The 18,569-nt window shown below is 39.6% G+C and overlaps 1 protein-coding gene across 4 annotated transcripts in view; it reads right to left on the bottom strand.

Moving 5' to 3' along the window:
- LOC150089733 (chloride channel protein 2-like) overlaps positions 1–18,569 on the bottom strand; it is a 564,677-nt gene that overhangs the window by 83,574 nt on the left and 462,534 nt on the right. For all 4 annotated transcript variants that reach the window (XM_090368771.1, XM_090368772.1, XM_090368774.1 and 1 more), the window contains one exon: positions 1,965–2,041. In XM_090368771.1, coding sequence (XP_090224897.1) covers positions 1,965–2,041 — 77 coding nt within the window. The remainder of the gene's footprint in view (positions 1–1,964; positions 2,042–18,569) is intronic.

Below are 18,569 nucleotides of genomic sequence, written 5' to 3'. Positions count from 1 at the left end.
TGATACAGTCCAGCAGTTAGCTTTCTCTAAGCATCTGCCACATCCCGGCATGATTATACTAGTACTATGTGAAATTTCACTCAAAAGCACAGCTTTCCATTGGTCTACAGTCCAAGAGCAGTGAGCCTTACATCAAGTTAGATGGTATGTGTCATTTTTCAGGGTGATTAGTGGCTTGTGGGCATCTGCACAATCATGGTAACCTATATTATGCAGTTCCTATGCACTTTTCTGGATGTAACCAACTATCAATGGAAAGATGTCCAGATATTAATCGCAGGGCAGTGTATACCAAATATACATTAGACAGATCTAATAAAATGATTAAGGTAAATAAACCTTTTTCTGTAGGATGCATCCCTTGATTGTTACATGTACCTTGAAAGTCATTTAATTTAATTAATTTTTTATATCTATATATGTAGATTTGCTCTGATATACAGTAGTTTCAGTAAGAAAAGTTTGAAAGTTGATTAAAGGACTTTAAACACCCAGCAATCTTTTATACAAACAAATATGTGCAATATGTTTTTACCTAGTCCTGTGTTTAAGAAGCAAGAGACCTTAACTGGGCTAAATTTCTTTAAAGAGGAGAGGTAAAATTTTGGCTGAAAGAGAGTTAAAGGAATTATCTATTATTTTTTTTTAAGCAAAATAATCTTGAGATTTCATAAAGAAATGTACACATTTTTTATCATAGCACAGGTACCTGTACGTAGATATTTGTTGCTGTATCAGCATTGACATCCCACTGCTACAATGACCATCTCATAATTGAGATGGCTCATGTGTTCACTAACTTAGTCTGCTGCTAAAGGCTCAATAAAAATTATGCAATCAAATGTTTTAGAAACATTTTAAGAATGATGAAGAACTGTAGAAACAGTGTAGAGAAGAGGAACAATATTAGCTGGGAGCACAAGCACAAAAGAGTATTCTCACCAAAAAATACTGGGATTCTGTAAACTGCAACACCTGGTCTAGTTGGGCGTTCTGCCAGTTTGTTAACAAGGAACTTGCTCAAGGAGAATTTTAGCTAAGGGTTACCCCTGTTAAAAGTCTGTTACATTTTATCAAACAAATTTTTTAAACAAAGATCTTGGACACTCCCTAAAAATTTAACAAGGGTTTCACATGATCCCCCAATCACATCCCTGAAACTAGACATCTGTATGGTGAGCTAACTGAAGTGTTTAAGGCTTTAAAAAGGTTGAGTAAACTAACGTCTAATGATATTTAGCCCCTACTTAATTTTATTGTTGAAAAGCTCATTCCACAGCTCCCCTGTATTTCTCCCCTTGTTTCTGTTTAAAGCCACCTGGCTAAATTTGTTAATGTAAAAATCTTCTTTTATATTTCATTTTTCATGAAAGGAATTTTTAATTTTTCTTCCCCTCCCCCATTACTGCAAAGTTCCTATCACTATATGTCTGATGCATTCAAACACAAGTTCTGCCAATTCCAATTCTTTAGTGGTCCCTTTAGTAAAGCATTCATTTGTTGTGTACATCTATGCACTTTTGAAAGCCTTGGTCCACTTGGTATCAATTATTATTATTATTATTATTATTAGCCATATGGTGCAAGGAAGCCTGAGGCTTATGCTGCACCAACCAAAAAAAAAAAAAAATAAATAAAAATTCCTGCATTACCCTGAGTGAGAGAGAGAGAAGTAGAAGGGAATCACCAAAAAAGAGAAGAATGATGTCCAGAGAAGAATGATATCCAGCTCAGGACCCTGGTTCAGCTGTTTATGATCCTGCTCAGGTTGTTGACAGACTAAATGAGTATTTTACAAATAAATAAAGCAATAAATATGTGTGTTTATTGCTGTATGCTTCTGATTTGTTCTTGAAAATGGAGTCTATAACTTACCTTCCCCCACTACTAAAATACTACTAATATACATTTATGTCATTTATGCACCATAAAAGGTTAATAAGGCAAAAACAAACTTTTTTTACCTTTTCGCTGGGATTTGCATCTTGCAAAGTTAAGGCTTTCCTGAAGATAGCTTCAAAAGCAGCTCGTAGCCTAGAATCTGCAAGACAAAATTTGTATTACCATTTTCTGGTTAAATATGCCATTAAAGTAAAGAGAACTATATTGTTAACTGTATGAAGGAGTTCCACAATAAGTAAAATTCTGAACTTAAACTAATTAAATTTAATTAATAAATTATTTATTTATTGTTTTATCAAAAAGACATGAAAAAGGGGTCACATTTCAACCATTGACTGCTATCCCAGCTAAATATCAGTGATTCAAATACAACTCACTTTTTTCTGGAGTTCATAAGTACTGATGTTCCTTGAAAACAGTTCTTACGGGCTCTTTCTTTCTGTTAATGATATTTTTGTTATTATTTCAGAAGTACCCATTCTTTGAGGGTCTCTATGGGCAAAAAACCATATGTTCACTACTCCAATGGCAAATGTTACTTTGGTACTTCTCTTTTCTATTTCTTAATTTTGTTTTTAGGTTTATTTTATTTTTGTTTCAATAGAGGGGTGGTTAGCTTCATTGAAGTAGAACAGTACCTTGCCTTACCCTCTTAACAGCATTAATTAATGTGCTGTATTTATTTTGTGGTTCAAGTATTTCTTAAGTTTAATTTAATAATAATATGACCACATTTTCATTCCCCATTATAAATTGCTAATTGGCACTTTTTCCAAAGTATTTATTATACTCTGCTGAAGCTGATCTTTAAAAATTTCAAGAAAATGTTTAAAAAAAAAACTTTAACTTAAATAAATTATCACAAATGAGATAACTTTTTTTACAATTCTGTATGGAATTGTTAATAGTTAGCCTTCTGTATGGAAGGTAAACTATTAACTATCTAAATTAATGATCTGACATAATGTAAATAGCAGCTGAATGGTATCCAGACAAGATCTGATGATTCAGGATAATGCTGCAGCATGGCTATCATAGTCAAATGCAAGGATACAATAGTACAGGGGTTTGAATTGACACTGGTTCTAGCCTATATGATTGCTAAATACAGTGATGTTCTCTCTCTCTCTCTCTCTCTCTCTCTCTCTCTCTCTCTCTCTCTCTCTCTCTGACCTCTTTGGCCCATCATTGTCTTCCCAAAGTATAAACAGAAAAATGTATTTATTTAGCATATATGTATGATCATGTGAAGAACAACAGCAAAAAAAAAAAAAAAAAAAAAAAAACTTGCTTTGAATTGGGATTTTGATGAATATGCATATATAGAAAAATAAGAGAAGTGCAATCTAATGAACCATTGTTCAATGAATCAATCACAATTTTACATATTACAGATAAGGCTTAACCTTTGAGACAAGAATATAACTGCTTGTTTCAAAGCAAACAGGATCAACTACCCTGTTTTGACCGAAAACTAACTTTCTACCTGTAAACTGAGTTGAAATCAATGCTCTTAATAACTTTAACAATTTTAACAATTATAGCATATTGCTCACTTTAATTCAGGAACACAAGGCCAGTGGTTCACATCATATAACATTATTACATTTATTTTATAAAACTGCTTGTCATATTATGATAGGTCTTACTTTAGTACCATGGGATAATATGATTAATTATAATAAAGGATTAGTCTATTTAATAAAGGAATTTGAGGAAAAAAGGAAAATATGCGTGCGTGCACACACACACGGTATGATAATGCATTTTGCTCTTCTATGATAATCGATTCACAAGTTGATAGTAAATATATCAAATAAATGGCGTAAATCTATAGTATGAAAAACAATATATTGCATGCATTCAGAGAAGTACATTGATCTTTAGTATGAGATTATTCATTATTTGCATTACTCAGTAAGCAATACGTCTGGAGGGATTTAACCCTTTCATATGAGATTATTTTGTTTTACATGGGGCTCTGGGGGAGTACATATGCAGTTCTATGTTTTGAAGGTTGCTTCAAACAATGTATCTGTTAATATAGAAATTGTCCTGAAAATTTCTCTAACAATTGCTACCATCTCTTATCTGTGTTTCCAATTATGTAAACTGTGTCTAATTAGCATTAGCATTAGTAGAGGCATTTGATGCAAGAAAGCAAGCTTATGCAGCATCAGCCAAAAAAATTAAAGTAAAATAAATAAATAAAAAATAACCACTTCCACTTCACCCCTCTGTTCGTTCAAAATACCAGTCCAGCCGAGCCTTAAACTTATTTAGGCTATCAACTTCCACGACAAGGGATGGAAGTCTGTTCCACCTACCAACCACCCGCTGGCTAAAGGCAAATTTCCGCACATCTATCCTACATCTGTCTTTCCTCAATTTGAATTTATGCCCTCTCAGGTGATTATTCTGAGCAAGAGGAAGAATCCCATCAGCATTAAGCATGCTCAAACCATTCAAGGCTTTGTACACCTCTATCAGATCACCTCGCTGCTGCCTAGTCTCCAGACACTGTAATTCGCAAAACTTAAGCCTTTCTTCGTAAGAGCACCCCTTTGTTCCATTCACTAATCTTGTTGCCCTTCTCTGTACTCGTTCCAGCAGCTCTACATCCTTCTTGAAATGATGTCTCCAGGCCTGTATACAGTACTCTAGGTGTGGCCTGACCATAGCCTTATACAAAGGAATAATCACCTCCTTATCCCTGCTAGAAAAATTCCTATATATCATTGACGATACACCATGAGCTACTCTTGCAGCCCGTCTGCACTGCTCAGAGAACTTCATATCTGCCTGCACAACCACCCCAGGTCCCTTTCATTCTCTACCACTGTCAGTGTAGTACCACAGAGTTAATACGTTGCTCTGGGGTTGCTGTTTCCCATATGTAGTACTTTACATTTATCAATGTTAAACTTCATTTGCCACCTCTCAGCCCATCTGCTCAACCTTTCCAGATCCTGTTGCAGCAGCATAGTGTCAGTGTCCTTGACACTGACACTGACAGTGTCCTTGACAACCCTGCCAACCTTCGTATCGTCTGCAAACTTGGACATTAAGCTTGATATACCATCATCAATATCATTTATAAATACAGAAAAAATTATAAAGGACCCAATACTGAACCCTGAGGGACTCCACTAATAACATTAGTCCACGATGAGCAGTGTCCATTGATTACCACTCTCTGTCTTCTCCCCCTCAACCACCCCTTTATCCATAGCAGCAATTTGCCTCCAATGCCACACTGCTCCAATTTGTGCAGCAGTCTTCCATGTGCAACAGTATCAAAAGCCTTTCTAAGATCCAAGTATATAATATCAAAGTTATTCCCTGCATCCAGTTCTTTTGTGACTGCATCATAGTATCCAATCAAATTGGTCAGGCAAGACTTCCCCTTAACAAAACTATGCTGTGTCTGAGCTATAACTGAAGTCTTGTCTAGATGATCCTGCAGTGCTTCTTTAACCAGTGCCTCCATTAATTTTCCGGGAAGAGAAGTTAAACTCACGGGTCTATAATTACTTGTGTCAGCCTTTGATCCTCCTTTGTGAATTGGGGTCACATTTGCACATCTCCAGTCCATGGGTACCTCTCCTGAGTCCAAGGAAGCTCTCATAATTATGGCTAAGGGTTTGCTTACTTCCATTGCTGCCTCCTTTAATATAACTGGATAGATTCCATCCACCCCAGGTGCCTTTCTTGTGTTTATCTTCAACAATTTCTCCTCCACTTTACTCTCAGTTATTACAAGATTCTCTAGCTTACTGCCAGAGTTGAATACACCTCTGTCATTCCCCTCGCTGAATAACTCCTCATGTGTGAATGTCGATGCAAAATATTCATTTAGTTTGTTAGCTACCTGAGCAGGATCATCAACAGTTGACTCATCGATATCATAAATTATAGTAGATGGCTTTGAAAATAGGAGAAAATTGTAGATGTAAATTATAGTAGATGGCTTTGAAAATAGGAGAAAATTGTACCTTGAACTCCATTGTCTCTGATTTGGGCTTATAGAAGCTGAAATTGAAGAATATCTGTGGAATTCAGATCCAGAATTTGACAAAAAAACTGACTGAATCAAGTAATAAATAATAGATACAGAGAATATAATTACGCCAAAAAAGTAAGAATTTTTTTCGCATTTTTTTTAAAAATTCTGATTTGATTTGTGACAATAATTTTACTTCAGCATGGGAAATAAAGTAAAAACTAAAATATTTTAAAGCACTTATACACAATTTTTTATTTTTATGAAATTTCAAAATTCCACGAAACTGACTCCACAAAGCTTCTCTGCCTATTAAAAATTCCATTTTTTCAGCAAATTCACTCATGAAAACTTTAATTTAATGGATAGCAACAAATAATGGAAGACCAGTCCATGTCCAAGATGATAACAGCAGGTTCTAAGTTCTGCCTGCAAAAGGTTAATCAAGCAGTAAAGGACAGAAACTAAAATGTTGGTGATCTGTAAAACAAAACATTTATCTTTAGTATGGTATCAGTGAACCAATGTGAATGGACACACACACACACACACACACACACACACACACACACACACACACACACACACACACACTTCTAAGTTGTTCTAAAGTAGAGTGCTTGATATGTAGTGGAGTGGATTGATGAGTAATCAAGATAATGTTCTTGCTGTAAGAGCAATCAACTACAAATTTTGTTATGATCTGTGTCAAGATTTTGCACCCAAGCCAACAATTGTATGGGAGGAATCAATCTGTTAATATTAAGTGAAAATAACAAAGGGCTAATGTTGGAATTATTTGCAACAAAACACTGGGGGGGGGAGACTCAGCAGTGAAGTAGAGATTATTTGAACCAAGAACCTCACTGTAAAGTCTGTTTAGGGTCAAACGGCACCAGAGATTTTCCCCATCTCTGCATGGTATACATTGTCTTGTGATGCAGAACACTGTAAAGGCCAGAGATTTAAAAGTATATGGATATTGTTTACGTGTAGTGTTGTGTACCGTTGTTCCTCTGGCCATTTAGCCACCAGACCCCTACCGAGGCTCGACATTGCCCACACTTCGCCCCATGGAGGCAGACCAGGTACACCAGTAGTTTAAGATAGTCATTCTGGCAGGTCCTGCCACCTAATTTCCTGAGATTTCAGTGACTATGACCTTAAAAAAAAGAAGCTCGTACACACGTGGAATGATCGCTGCAGGGATAGCGCTAGAATTTGAAGGGCCGAAAGTTTTGTGGGCAAAGCAATTTGGGTGTAGTTAAATTTGGAAGGGTAGGGCATTCGCTGGCATGCAGATAGAGTGAAGGGAGACTGAAGGCTGGGGAAGAAGAGGTAGAAATATAGGGACAATAGAGAAGGCGACTCCAGAGAGTCAGGCCCACGTCTCACCAGGAAAAAGGAGAGGGACCCCTGGGGGAGGAGACAGGGGCCCATCTCCTCCCCTGCCAAGGGAAGGGGATTTGAAAGGGAACCAGGTTAAGATCGCCAATAGTGGCATTCAGCAGTGTAGCTGCACTGTCATACATGGTCTGGTCCGGTATTTTGTCATGCTTAAAACGCAGGTTTCAACTTGGGATGTTGTCTTCTAGTCCAGTTCTTTTAGTAGTAGTGGCATTTGATGCAAGAAAGCAAGTGTATGAGCTTATGCAGCATCAGCCAAAAAAAAAAAAAAAAAATCATCACACCATTCCCTCCAAATGCCTGTCCAGTTCCTCCTTAAATTTATTCAACCTATCAACTTCCACAATGACAGATGGAAGTTTGTTCCAGCAATTAACCTCCCGCTGGCTAAAGGCAAATTTCCGCACATCTAATCTACATCTGTCTTTTCTTAATTTGAATTTATGCCCCCTTAGGTTCGTAATCTGAACAAGTGGAAGGATCCCATCAGAATTCAGCGTGCTCAACCCATTCAAGGCCTTATATACCTCAATCAGATCACCGCGCAGGTGCCTAGTCTCCAGCCACTGCAATTTGCAGAACTTAAGCCTCTCTTGGTAAGAGGATCCTTCATTCCCCTCACCAATCTTGTTGCCCTTCTCTGTACACGCTGAAGTAAATCTACATCCTTCCTAAAATGAGGCCTGCAGACCTGTACACAGTACTCGAGGCGTGGCTTGACCATTGCCTTATACAGAGGGATAATCACCTCCTTTTCCCTGCTAGCAAAATTCCTATATATCATTGACAAAACCCCATGACCTGCCCTGGCAGCCTGTCTGCATTGCTCAGAGAACTTCATATCTGACTGCACAATTACTCCCAGGTCTTTTTCATTTTCTACCACCTTAAGTGTAGTACAGCACAGTTGGTATGTTTCTCTGGGGTTACTTCTACCCATATGCAGTATTTTGCATTTGTCAAGGTTAAACTTCAGTTGCCACTTCTTAGCCCATCTGCCCAAATTATCTAGATCCTGTTGCAGTAGCACACTGCCATTACTGTCATTAACAACCCTGCCAACCTTTGTATCATCTGCAAACTTCGACATTAAGCCTGATATACCTTCATCAATATCATTGATAAATATACAAAACAACAATGGACCTAACACTGAACCCTGTGGGACTCCACTAATAACATTAGTGGAGTCCCACAGTGACTTAGTGACTCCACTAATAACATTAGTGGAGTCACTAATTCTTCTTGATGTTGTCTTCTTTTACAGTCATTCGTGAGTGTGGTCACGTGCAATGTCTTCGGTCCTGCTCATTGTGCTTGTTTGATGACCTTTGCAGAGTGATGTCACTCATTCGTTGTTGGCTAGGGTCGCTCGATCTGTGATGCAGTTGTGTTTATACTGGATGAAGGTTTTGCCTACATCCAGTATAAATTTCTTGGTTATTGCCCCTTTTCCAGAGGTCTCCCATCTCTGCTGCCAAATCTTTTGTAGGTAGGTGGTGAGTCCTCTTTCTTCCGTCGGCCAAACGTTATGTCTGTAGTATAGTCTAGGAAAGTAGTTGTCTTCCCATTGGACAGGTTTGCCAACATGCCCTGTCCGATGACCTCCAGGTCCAGTGGGAGGGTACCCACAAGGACCTGAAGGATATGTGTACTAACAGTGCTGCATGTGCATGTGGTACTGAGCAGCATCGAATGCTGTATCGTGTCCAGCTTCCTTTGATTGATGGGTGGTTGCTTTACTGTACCAAATGGCAGCAGCGTAGGTGACGGTTGGTATAAATACTGCTTTGTAGAATAGGGTGAGGGTTCTTTTTAATCCCTTGTTATTTTTTCTTATGTTTTTCTTGTTATTTTTGCGACTAATGCGGTGTAGCTTTTCATCTTCTTTTGTATGTAGAGCAGGTGAGGTTGAAAGGAGAGGTTTTTATCCAGGTATATGCCAAGGTATTTTAGCTGTGCTACAAGCTTGATCGTTTTATTGTGAATCTTGATTTGTGGTCTGTTCAAGTCGAGATGGCCTTCCAGGAGGATTGATTGGGTCTTGGTAGGGGAGATTGCTAGATGGTGGTGCTTTGCCCAGTTCTGCAGGGTGGAGATTGCCCTATTGGCGGAGGCCTCCAATTGGACTCTGTAATCTGCAGCCAGCATCAGTACAAAATCATTGGCACTGACATTGCTGAGGTCCAAGTTGAGGAATTCATCAAGGACTATGCTCCAAAGAAGGGGACCGAGAACTGAGCCCTGTGGGCAGCCTCAATGGACTTGTCGGTTTACTTGGCAGTAGGGTGCTCTTACTTCTATGGTCCTTTGGGAGAGGTAGTGTTTTATGCAACTATATAAGTTGCTTGGTAGTTTAGCCTGTCTGGGTCTGCCAAGGATGCTTGGCCACCAGAGAGTGTCAAACGCCCCGGCAAAAGCATTGGTTATCATTAGGAAGTATTTTTGGTTGCAAGTGTTGATTATGTTATCGAGGGCATCTGTTGTGGATTTGCCTTTTTTGAAGTGGATATCAATACATTGTCAGAGGAGGTATTCCAAGGTTTTGCTTATGATAGAAAGAAGGGCGATGGGATGGTAGGATTTTGGACAGTCTTGAGGTTTCGACGGGTTCATTAAAATTAGTCGGACATCGGCTTTTCTCCAGTCCAGGGGGAAGTATCCATTTTGGAGGCAATTGTTAAAAAGGTTTAGGAACAGCTGAGGTGCATGTTCAATAGTCTTCTTGGTAATCTCCAGTTCTAGGAGATCGAGTCCCGGGGTTTTCCTGTTCCGTAGTTTGTAGGCTTCCAGGGCGAATTCGGTCTCCATGAAGGGGGCTTCCATTTGATCCGTGTGGTAGTTTTCTTTTTCTGTGCATAGGGTGTCTTGTTCCAATGTGTTGGGGAGAATCACTGGTTTGTAGACAGTGTACAGGATATTTCCAATCAATACAAGCCAATGTTTGTGGTGATCCTGTAGGCCCCTCCCCCCAGGGGTTGTCATTTACAATGGTGGATACAAGATGCTCCCAGGAGAGTTTATTCCTCTGCCTGATCACTGCAGTGTATCTATTTCTTGCCTTCCGGTAGCACTGGTGCAGAACATCGACTTCTGCCAGAGGCCAGGATCTGCGAGCGCATTGGAATGCTTGTCTCTTGGTATTAACTTAATATCTGAGAGTCTGGAGTTCCCGGCACTGCCAGGGAACAGCACCAGGGGTGGGTATCTTCTTTTTGATGGCAGAGTCTGCTGCCTTTGTGATGGTGTCAGTGACAGCTCATTGGTATAAGTCCAGGCGGTTGGCAGATCTATTGTTTACATCCATATTTGGTTGGATATTTTGAATGGCTTCTTTAAAGCAGTTCCAGTCTGCTTTGTTAATGGAGTATCTTTGCTGTCGGAGTCTTGCTGTGGTGATTTGAGCGATTGTACGGAGAAGTTGGTAGCTGATGGCATGATGATTGGACATTGACTAGTCTTCATGTACTGTCCAGTTTGTTATGTGGCTTGCTAAGGATCTTGTAGCAAGTGAGCTATCTATTGTAGACTCCCACATAGTGCTGGAATATGTAGGGAGATTACTGGCTGGTTCAGAATAGTGAGATGGCCATTGGTCAGATATTCCTCAAGAAGTTGTCCGTTCCTGGAGCCACGTCATTCTGGTGTTTCACTGTACCAAATGGGAGATCGACTGAGCAGGATGTTGGCATTTGGTAGCTCCTGTATGAGGTTTTGCAGATAGTTGATGGGGGAGATGTCGTCCAGGTCTGCAGTACATTGATATGGCGTAAAATTCGCCGACTGGTCCAATTATGTGGGCATATGCAACCCAAGAGTGGCAGAAGCGAGTAATCCTGGGGGGTTACATACAAGTATGTCAGCCCAAGGGGTGTCATTCTGGCAGTGGACTATTTTATATGTCAGGGGATAGCCTCCGACTTCCTTTGCATTAGTGTATGGCTCTTGAAGAAGGAGAATATTGATATTCTCCTCGTCTGCTTTATGGCAGAGTTGTCCTGCTACAGCAATTGCTCTCTGGGTATTGTTTTACAAAATTTTTAACTTGGTGGAGTTGTACTGTTTGTGGATGGTACCCATAATTTATTCTGGTTTGTTGGGCACTTTTGGCTTTTAGGTAAACTGGGTATTTACTATCTCTTACTGAATGGGTGTGCTGTAGATTTTGTGCCTTACAATTGGCAGAGGTTGGCTCATCCACACTGTTCTGGCATGTATTGTAGCCATGACCTTTTTGTCCACAATGACCACAGGTGGGCTCGCTTTGAGTGCATGTGTGAGTCATGTGGCCAAAGCGACAACATCTAAAGCATTTGGGGAGGCCACATGTTCTTTAAAACGGTGGCTGTCCCAGTTTAGAAAGACTCGCGGTTGCTGGTGTATTACCTGCCATGCTCTGGGGGCAAGTTCCAACACCCAGTTAATTGTCGTTCCTGTGCGCGACTTGGTCTGGTACTTTGGTGTGACCAAGGAAGCAGGGTCCTCATCTGGGAAGCTTTGTTGAAAGTTCTTGTGGTAGAATTCATTTCTTATTATTTCTGGTTCTGTGTCCTTTGCAGTGTCAAATATTATGATTGCTGGTCCTTTTTGTTTTGGAGGCTCAGTGCTCAGGTCCAATTGTAAAGATTTTGGTGGTGTTGAGGATTCTGGCTGCATCTTCCTCAGTCACAGTTTCTATTATCACTCCCGTATTTCTTGTTTTTCTAATGGACTTGATTTGTGTATTTTTTAGACATTGGATAGGTTGGTGATTATAGTTTCCTTTATCTGCTCACTTGTCTGTGGTGTTTCGGAGGTGGCTGGTTTGAGGAGTATTAGGTGTGGTGTTGATAAGAGAGTTTTTCTTTTTGCTGGCTGACTAGTACTTGGTTTACTAGAAGGATTCCTCAGCGTCTCACCATATGTGGGGACACGCTGTGGCATTTGGTTTGCCACACACTCCATGTATGCTTGGAGCTTTGTCGTTACTCTTTCACTCTGTAGGAATGTTTCTATCAGGAGCGTATCGAGCTTATTCCACAAGTTGACAATCTGGGGTCTAAGGCCTGTGGTTACCCTGTTTGTTGGTTCCTTAAACAGGGTTTCAAGGGCAGCTTTAGGAACATTGACTTTTCGTGTACAGTGCCATCCAGGAGAGTAAGGTCGGGGGGGGCGCTCCGGTGGCTTGTCCTCAGTGGCATCTTTTTCATTTGTTTGGTAGTCTTGTATTTCTCTTAGTTCCTTCAGCTCTGTCTGTGAGCGTGTGTTTCCCGCTCCGATTTGGGAATTGTTTTTCTGTTCTTTCTTTTGCCTGTCTGGGGTGCCCCTGAATGGGGGCTGCCACTTCTTCATGTTGTTCAATGGTGATAGAATCATCATTCTGGGTCTGCTGGATGTCATCTCTGTTTTTGTCACTTTTTCCCTCCATGTTGAATGGTATCCGGATTATCGAGTCAATTCGGTTGGATCGAGATTATTGTGATTTCTCATGAAAGTGCCCGTTGAGGGGTGCAGAACATCACCTGCTACAAGTTCGTAGCTTTAGTATGAGGTTGGTAATACGTTTTTAAAGTTTTAAAGTCATGGGGAGGGGGGAACAGCCAGGCGCTACAATTGGATTACTTCCCTATAGGGAAGTAGTGACATCGAAAATACTATAAGATGCACAGCAAAAGTTCACATACTACCGTGGCAGGGAGGTGGGGGGGAAGTCACTAGATACATGTTTTCTAGGTTGTATAACACAGTTAGAGCACAATTTGTTGGATCTCAGCTCGGGATTTCACTGACGGATCACAAATTTTTGAGGTCCATAATTTGCTCAGTTTTGCTGGAATATAGCGTGAGGTTCGGCCATGTGGAGCATGCCATCGAGGTAAAACATATAAGTACATCAGGTGACACATTATTGTTTTGTAAGTGCTTAATGACAAGTAGGATAGGCAAGTATTCCTTAATTTCACTGTTAGACAGATCATAGGAGCACAAATGACCAAGTAAACCTCATAGCGTGGAGAAGAAACAGATGGTTAAATAGGTAAATAAATATAGAATCATTATGTTAATTTAAATAACTGTGCACTACATAGGTTTCTACTCTTTCTTAAAGCCCCACAGTAATAATAATAATAGAGCTATTGTTTAGTTCTGTTGTGGGAGCTAGGATTTCGAACTAGTCGACTTGAGCAGTCAAGAACATTTCAGCAAGGATAGGCTTCATGAACCCAGATTTCCACTAAGCAGAAGAGAAGTAGATTAAGGCCCTATTGTATCTTCTCATTACTATGGGTTCATTGATAAATTCAGATGGAGGTACTGCTTGGAAATCCAACTAAGACTCACAACATGATGTGAGCATGTTGAGATACTGACAAAAACTGCAGTTTTGGATTGAATGTTACTTTGGGACCTGTGTGGACTGAGAATGTTAGGATCAAAATATTCTCTATGGTTGGAGCCATAAATGATGAGAATAACTTCCAATTTACAGGATGACACAAGAGCAAAATTGCCTGAAATAAGAAATAATTTTTGAAAATTTGGCATCTATTGCAACAGTGACCTGAATGAGATCAATCATGTTTGGAGTGACCAGGATGAGAATCTTTAAATCATCTGAGATGATGGGATTCTTGGGAGGGGATGTATTGGTTGGGTGGAGTGACTGACATGAATAATAATCTGAACATTTAAATAAGTGACTGTGAGTTCCTCCTTACATTCAAGGGCAGAAAAGATGCTACCTGTGGTTTCCAGAAGATCAGTGGCTGTGGAGCAGTTAAAAACATATAATGTATTTATGATTTATCTTGTACAAGTGGTTTGCAAGTATCAGAGGCATGATGCACCAGAGATTGGCTGTAAATGTTTAGCTTCTGAGGGTTACACATTTTTCATGTGCTGTTGCATTGTATGTAGCATTAGTAGAAGCATATGATGCAAGAAAGCAAGATTATGCAGCATCAACCAAAAAAAAAAAAAAAAAAAAAAAACACTCCCCCATTTCATCCCTCCATTCGTTCCAAATGCCTGTCCAGCACAGCCTTAAATTTATTTAGGCTATTAGCTTCCACAACAAAAGATGAAAGCCTGTTTCACCAATCAACTAGCTGCTGGCTAAAGGCAAATTTCCGCACATCCATTCTACAACTATCTTTCCTCAATTTGAAACTGTGCCCCCTCAGGTTCTTAGTCTGAGCAAGAGTCAATCCCATCAGCATTCAGCTTGCTCAACCCATTCAAGGCCTTATACACTTCAATCAGATCACCTCGCAGGTGCCTACTCTCCAGGCACTGAAATTTGCAAAACTTAAGCCTTTCTTGGTAAGAGCACCCCTTTATTGCCCTCACCAATCTTTTTGCCCTTCTTTGTACTCGTTCTAGCAACTCTACATCCTTCCTTATAATGATGCCTCCAGACCTGTAGGTGTGGCCTGACCATTGCCTTGTATAATGGGAAAATCACCTCCCTGTCCCTGCTAGCAAAATTCCTATATATATATATATATATATATATATATATATATATATATATATATCATCGACAAGACTCCATGACCTGCCCTGGCAGCCCATCTGCACTGCTCAGCAAACTTCATATTTGACTGCACAATTACCCTTAGGTCTTTTTCACTTTTCACTTCCCTGAGTGTAGTACCACAGAGTTGGTAAGTTTCAATTTGGTTATCACTACCCATATGCAGTACTTTGCATTTGTCAATGTTTGAGCATAATGCAGTACTTTGCAATTGTCAATGTTTGAGCATAATGCAGTACTTTGTATTTGTCAATGTTAAACTTCAGTTGCTACTTCTCAGCCCATTTTCCCAACTTATCTAGATCCAGTTGGAGTAGCATACTGTCTTTACTGTCGTTAACAACCTTGCCGACCTTTGTATCATCTGCAAACCTGGACATTAAACCTGATATACCTTCATATCCAAGTTTGCAGATGATACAAAGATTGGCAGGGTTGTTAACGACAGTATGCTACTCCAACTGGATCTAGATAAGTTGGGAAAATGGGCTGAGAAGTGGCAACTTGAGATTAACATTGTTGAGTGCCGGCACCTTGTACTTCGCAGCCAGGGGGTGGGGGGACACCTGGTTCCATGCCCCCCTGACTCCCATCCCTAGCCACATGGAAGCACATCAGGGACTACTATCTGGAAAATTTCACTAACTGAAGTTTCCAGACAAGCTGAGAACCTTAAGTGTACAGAAAGGACAGACGGGATAGGAAGGGAGGAGGGATTACATTGTTAGTTAGGAAACACATAAAATCTAAGGCAGTGCATCCAGTTGACATGGGTGGCCAGTGCAACTCAGTCAGTTTGGTGTGACATAAGCACTAGGGAAATAAGAGTGTGTTATGATGAACAACTGTACAGAGAAATAGAGTGGGCCAGTAAATCAGAATGTCTTATAATAGAATATTTTAATTTTTCTGATATTGACTGGAACTTGTTGGTTGGTCACTCGCACACTAGCAAGCCTTTTGTGGATTTATTGGATGACTATTTTTTCTACAGCAGCATGTTCGAGAGGCAATCAGAGGGAGTGAGACTCTTGATCTGACTGTTCAGCAGTGATTTATTCATGCATTAAGAATCTGTAGATAAAGGAACCACTAGGTGGCAGTGTACTGATGTAGGATGTGCTTTAAGATGTAACTACTATCGGGGGTAAAGGGAAGGGGGTCTTTGGTTTCATAAAGGTGAATATGGTGGTCTCAGACAGTTTTTAAATTATATACAGTGGAACCCACTGATGATGTTCCTGCTTTTCATGCCAACTAAGAAACACTGTTCAAGGTTTAGGCCTAAATGAGACTCGTGGCAGAGAAGAAAAACTACATGGAATGCATATAAATTATTAGCCAACACTACATGGAATGCATATAAATTATTAGCCTATGGTAGATATCAGCTAGGCAAAGAAAGTTAGACAAGCAAAGACACATATTACTAGTTATCTTTGGCAAAGAATACAAAGAAAAACAGCAAAGATTTCTTTACCTATGTAAACTCTAGAAGGAAGGGGATGAATCAGATTGATCTATTTGATATTGATGGTTCAACTGTTGATGATCCTGCTTAGGTAGCTGAAAAAACTTAATGAGTATTTCGTATCTACATTCACACATGAGGAATTCTGCAGGGAAGTGAAGGGAGGCTAGAAGTTAATCAAACTCTAATAGGAAACTAAATGATTTTGTAATAACTGAGAGAAAAGTGGAGGAAAAATTGTTGAAGTTAAATATAAGTAAGGCACCTGGGGTGAATTTGATCTATCCATTTGTATTAAAGGAGGCAGCAAAGGAAGTAAGCAAACCCATAGCCATAATTATGAGAGCACATCCTTGAATTCGGGGGAGGTCCCCACAGGGTGGAAATGCAAAAATATATCCCCAACGCACAAAGGGGTATCAGAGGGTGACACAAGTAATTACAGATCTGTTAGTTTAATTTCTGTTCCCAGGAAAATAATGTAGCACCTGGTTAAAGAAGCAATGCAGGATCATCTAAACAAGACTGCAGTTATAGTTCAGACACAGCATGGGTTTGTTAAGGGGAATTCTTGCCTAACCAATTTGAATGGATACCATGATACAGTCACAAAGGAACTGGATGCAAAATATAATCATATACTTGGATTTCAAGAAAGCTTTTGATAATGTTGCACATAAAAGATTGCTTTAACACCATGTCGCTTGGAGCAGTATGGTATTAGAGGCAAGTTGCTGCTATGGATAAAGGGTTGGTTGGTTGAGTGGGAGAAGACAGAGTGGTAATCAATGGACACTGCTCTTCGTGGACTAATGTTATTAGTAGAGTACCCCATAGTTCGATGTTGGGACCATTTTTGTTTTTTATATTATCAATGATATTGATGAAGGTATATTAGGCTTAACGTCCAAGTTTGCAGATGATACAAAGGCTTGCAGGGTTAATGACAGTACACTTCTGCAACAGGATCTAGAAAAGTTGGGCAGATGGACTGAGAAGTGGTAACTAAAGTTTAATGTTGACAAATGTGAAGTACTGATCTACACTCAGGACAGTGAAGAATGAAAAAGACCTGGGGTTAATTGTGCAGTCAGATATGAAGTTTTTAGAGCAGTGCAGACAGGCTGCCAGAGCAGCTCATGGGGTCTTGTCAGTGATATACAGGAACCCTGCTAGTAGAGATAAGGAGGTGATTATCCCTTTATATAAGGCAACAGTCGGGCCACACCTTAAGTACTGCAAACAGGTCTGGAGGCATTATTTTAGGAAGGATGTAGAGCTGCTCGGATGAGTACAGGAAAGGGCAATGAGATTGGTGAGGAGAACAAAGGAATGCTTGTACCAAGAAAGGCTTCATTTCTGCAAATCGCGGCATCTCGAGACTAGGCACCTGCGAGATGATTAACCACGCTTTGGCTAAATTCAAATTGAGGAAAGAAATTTGCAGAATAGAAGTGGGGAAATTTGCCTTTAGTGGTTGATTACTGGAATAAACTGCCACCTGTCATTTTGAAAGTTGATAGCTTAAATAGATTCAAGGAAGAACTGAACAAACTTTTAAAAGAAATGGATGATAAAATGGAAAGGTTTTTTGTTTTTGGGCTGATGCTATATAAGCTTGCTTTCATCATATGCCACTACTAATGTCACCCCAGTTTACTTACGAGTAAACTGGGGTGAGAGAGATTGGAGTACAGCTGATGGGTGTACTTCAATCTCTTACAGCTAGTACAACTTATCTGGTTTGCCACTTTTATGATAATCTCACAAACAGAGCCAGTGGAATATGGGCAAATCAGATGTTGATTATTTTATTAAAAACAGCATCAGAACCTATAGTACCTATTATACTTGGTACAATGTATCGGTAGTAGGTTGAGATCACAAAAGATGTTTATTGATAATGTTGACTTGTTGATTATAAAGATGTCTGTGTTAAATGATTCACCTTGCTTTATTCTGGCTAGAATAAAGCCATGAAAATAAGTTTACTTTATAGATTTTGGGGTGCTATACTATTTCCATGTTTAGCACCCCAAAATGCTTAAAATGGCAGACTGGCTCTTGTTTTCAAAGAAAGTAGTTTTTTTTATATTTATACAAGGTATTTTTTTTTATTTATATGGCAGTAAGATGTAACTACAAACATACCTGTATCAAACATGGGACCTTTTTGCCTTTCGCTTGTATTCAGCTTCAGGAGCATCCCTTTTCACTATCAAACAATAATTGGCTAACATGGTGGCACTTCATTTGCTTTTCTATCTTTG

This window comes from Mastigoproctus giganteus, chromosome 2 (genome assembly GCF_048544385.1).
Source record: "Mastigoproctus giganteus isolate SK-2022 chromosome 2, ASM4854438v1, whole genome shotgun sequence".
Classification (NCBI taxonomy): Eukaryota; Metazoa; Arthropoda; class Arachnida; order Uropygi; family Thelyphonidae; genus Mastigoproctus; species Mastigoproctus giganteus.
This window is presented reverse-complemented; position numbering and strand designations above follow the sequence as displayed.